At 46.3% G+C, this 3295-nt stretch overlaps 2 protein-coding genes across 2 annotated transcripts in view; both read left to right on the top strand.

Moving 5' to 3' along the window:
• The first annotated feature begins 262 nt into the window (after positions 1-262).
• LOC143297083 (uncharacterized) lies at positions 263-2357 on the top strand. The gene is made up of 3 exons (XM_076609255.1): positions 263-374; positions 545-626; positions 2038-2357. Exons 1-3 carry the CDS (start codon positions 263-265, stop codon positions 2222-2224), a joined length of 381 nt encoding a protein of 126 aa, XP_076465370.1. The 3' UTR covers positions 2225-2357.
• A 167-nt stretch (positions 2358-2524) lies between these two features.
• Positions 2525-3295, top strand: part of LOC143297082 (uncharacterized) — a 2238-nt gene continuing 1467 nt past the window's right edge. Inside the window, exons 1-3 of the mRNA XM_076609254.1 lie at positions 2525-2532; positions 2651-2790; positions 3278-3295. The exon at positions 3278-3295 is cut by the window's right edge and continues 39 nt beyond it. Coding sequence (XP_076465369.1) covers positions 2525-2532; positions 2651-2790; positions 3278-3295 — 166 coding nt within the window. The remainder of the gene's footprint in view (positions 2533-2650; positions 2791-3277) is intronic.

Below are 3295 nucleotides of genomic sequence, written 5' to 3'. Positions count from 1 at the left end.
ATGCACACGCACGCACGCACGCACGTACACATTCTCTCCCTCTCTTTCTCTCTACATATATATATATATATATATATATATATATGTGTGTGTGTGTGTGTGTGTGTGTATGCCAAATGTTACTGTAAAGTTTGTAATGTATAGGCTATACATCCCATACACTTAAGAACACTTAATTTCTCTTACTGAGATAGTCAAGTAATTCTGATTCTGATCACTGACGACGACGACGACTGTGGTGATGACGAACGTGTGCACAGCGATGGCGAAGACAGCCGAGGTCCGGGAAGAGGTGGAGAGGACCAGGCGACAGGGCTTCCTGCTGGAGGAGGACTGTAGCAGGAAAAACAACCGCTGTATTCTGCTGAAAGATGGTCAGTACTCACGACACACACGCACACATATACATACACAATCGCACGCGCACACGCACACACACACACACGCGCACACACTCGCACACATACACCACACCGTGGCACGCACGCACACACACGCACACACACACACACACACACACACTAACCCTCATACTGTCCCCCAGAAATCCTGGCCCTGGTGAAGGACAGTGAAGACAAACGGAGACTGCAAGCTGCCAAGAGATCCGAACTCCAGACCCTCCGAAAGTAAGTTTCTTTTTCATTTTCTCTAGGAGGCGTCACTGCTTTCGGACAAATCCATATTCGCTACACCACATCCGCAAGCCAGATGCCTGGCCAGCAGCATAATTCAACGCGCTTAGTCAGGCCTTGGGTGCATGCTTACATATTTGTGTACCTATCAGAGTGGATTTCCTCTACATGATTTTGTCAGAGGACAACACTCTCGTCGCCATGAGTTCTTTTTCAGTGCGCCAAGTGCGTGCTGCATTAGGGACCTCGGTTTATCGTCTCATCCGAATGACCAGATGCTCAGTTTGATTTTTCTAGGAGAAAAGGCGAGCGCTGGATTCAAACCAAGACCCTCACGGACTCTTTGTATTGACAGATGAGCGTCTTAACCATTCTCCCACCTTCCTCCCAAAGTAAACACACACTTTGTGTGCTAATGTTGTAGTTTCGTCAAGTGTATGGGTTTTGTCTGTCTTTGTTTTTGATTCACGTGTGAGAACAGAGTCAATATGACGACACAGAGTCTGTGTGTGCACTCGTGGTAAACCTTTTAACTTTGGCATTTTCTTGGAGACTACAAATGATATAGGAACCAAACCTGGCAGGATGTCAGGTATGAATGAAACCTTTGAAGTCCTCTACTTTTTTTTGTTACATAGTAAGCCGGGTTATAGATCAAAGGTCAAGATCATATTTGCAGAGGTCAAGGTGAGGTCATGATGAATAAGGTGGAGGGGCGGTGCTAGGTAATCTGCTGTTCAGTGTCGATTTTTGTTTTCTGTATTCATGATTCCTATGTTGGGTATTCCTATGTGGGTTTCACATGGGAGTTTTGAAGGCCGTGCCTCTTTTTCTCGTTTTTCTTTTTCTTCTTTTTTTCTTCTTTTTTTGTGACGTGATGAAGTTGTCCAAGCAGCAGTAGTATATGTTGGAAAGTATTTGCGTAGAGTTTCGATCAGTATGTCTGAATTGATTTAAACGTGTCTTGCAGGACAACATAATCATCTGTTGAGTTTGGTCGTTTTGTTTGTTGCGGGACACACATGCCAGTGCATTATAATGTTGTTTAGATTCATGTCCAGGGAAACAAATTACTGTGTATCGTTTGTCTCTCTTTCTGTCTGTCTGTCTGTCTGTCTTTCTTTATTTCGATATGTGTGCTTCTTTTCTTCATATATTTTGTACACATTACACTTATGCCTTGTATTATTTAGTATTGTGTAGTGTAGACTCTATTAAGGGCGAGGACTGGATGAATGAAAAGCCCATCAGTGTTTATTTATTATCCTCGGAATAAAAAATTGATTGTTGTCTTGTATTGTATTGTCTTGTCTTGTTTTGTCTTGTCTTCACTCTCTCTCTCCATCTCTCTCTCTTTATGTGTGTGTGTGTGTGTGTGTGTGTGTGTGTGTGTGTGTGTGTTCAGACAGGTGGAGAAGTACGGAGAGACACTGGATGACTTGACCACCAGTGTGGCCGTGGTCAGCACGGGCAGCAGTGAGGTACAGGCCCGCATTGCACAGGTGGAGGACAGGCTGGCCACGCTCACAGAGAAAAGTATACCCCCACCCCCGTTTGTTCCTCACAGGACAATTTCTTCACGGTTCACATAATACTGTGGCCCCTTGACGGGCGAAACAGCCGAGTGGTTAAAGCATTGGACTTTCAACCTGAGGGTCCCGGGTTCGAATCTCGGTAATACGGCCCCTGGAAGGGAAAGGCAGGAGATTTTTCCGATCTCCCAGGTAAACATATGTGCACACCTACTAGTGCCTGAATCCTGTTCTCGCGTATACGCACACAGAAGATCAAATACGCATGATCCTGTAATCCATGTCAGCGTTCGGTGGGTTATGGAAACAAGAACATACCCAACATGCACAGCCCCGGAAACGGAGCGTGACACTGCCTACATGTCGGGGTAAATAAACAAAACGGTCCTACACGTAAAATGTTACATGTCCATTTATCAACCCCACCATGTAGGCAGCCATACTCTCGTTTTCGGGGGGTGCATGCTGGGTGTTTCTTGCTGGCAGGGGACTTCCTCAGACAGAACCCGGAAGAGGCGGAGAGGATCCGCGGTGGCTCAGCGGAGCGGGAGGTGCAGGAAAGGCTGAGGGAGGTGACCGCCGAGTGTGGCCGACTGCAGGGGGAGGTGTCACACCTGCGGCAACAGGTGGGACGCTGCTGTGAACCAGTAACCTTGCAAAACCCAGTATCTAGTGTCTTGTAAACGCCTACCATCCATTCGGGTTTAAAAACTGTGCGTAGGGTAAAAATACCTTGCGAACGTTCACACAGTTTCAGTTTCAGTTTCAGTAGCTCAAGGAGGCGTCACTGCGTTCGGACAAGTCCATACGCGCTACACCACATCTGCCAAGCAGATGCCTGACCAGCGTTCACACAGGTGACCCTTTATTTCATTATCAAAAAAAAAGACAGGAAAATTGCTTCCAACTAATGATAATTCAGTTTGCTACTTTATTTATGATCGTGTCGCGTTGCATGGCAGTGCAGAAAACGCTTACAAACTGGAAATGCGGTTTCATCCAGAAGATTTTTAAGCTATAATTGGTATGAGTGGCGGAGGTAGGGGGTGGGGGGGGGGAGAATCTGAAAGTCTACCAAGTGATTCTTAACTTTTTGTGAACTGTGTGTTTCAGGTGGACGCTGTACGTGCC

This window comes from Babylonia areolata, chromosome 22, assembly GCF_041734735.1.
Source record: "Babylonia areolata isolate BAREFJ2019XMU chromosome 22, ASM4173473v1, whole genome shotgun sequence".
NCBI classification, from domain to species: Eukaryota; Metazoa; Mollusca; class Gastropoda; order Neogastropoda; family Buccinidae; genus Babylonia; species Babylonia areolata.
Note: the sequence above shows the minus strand (reverse complement) of the source record. Positions and strands in the feature narration are given on the sequence as shown.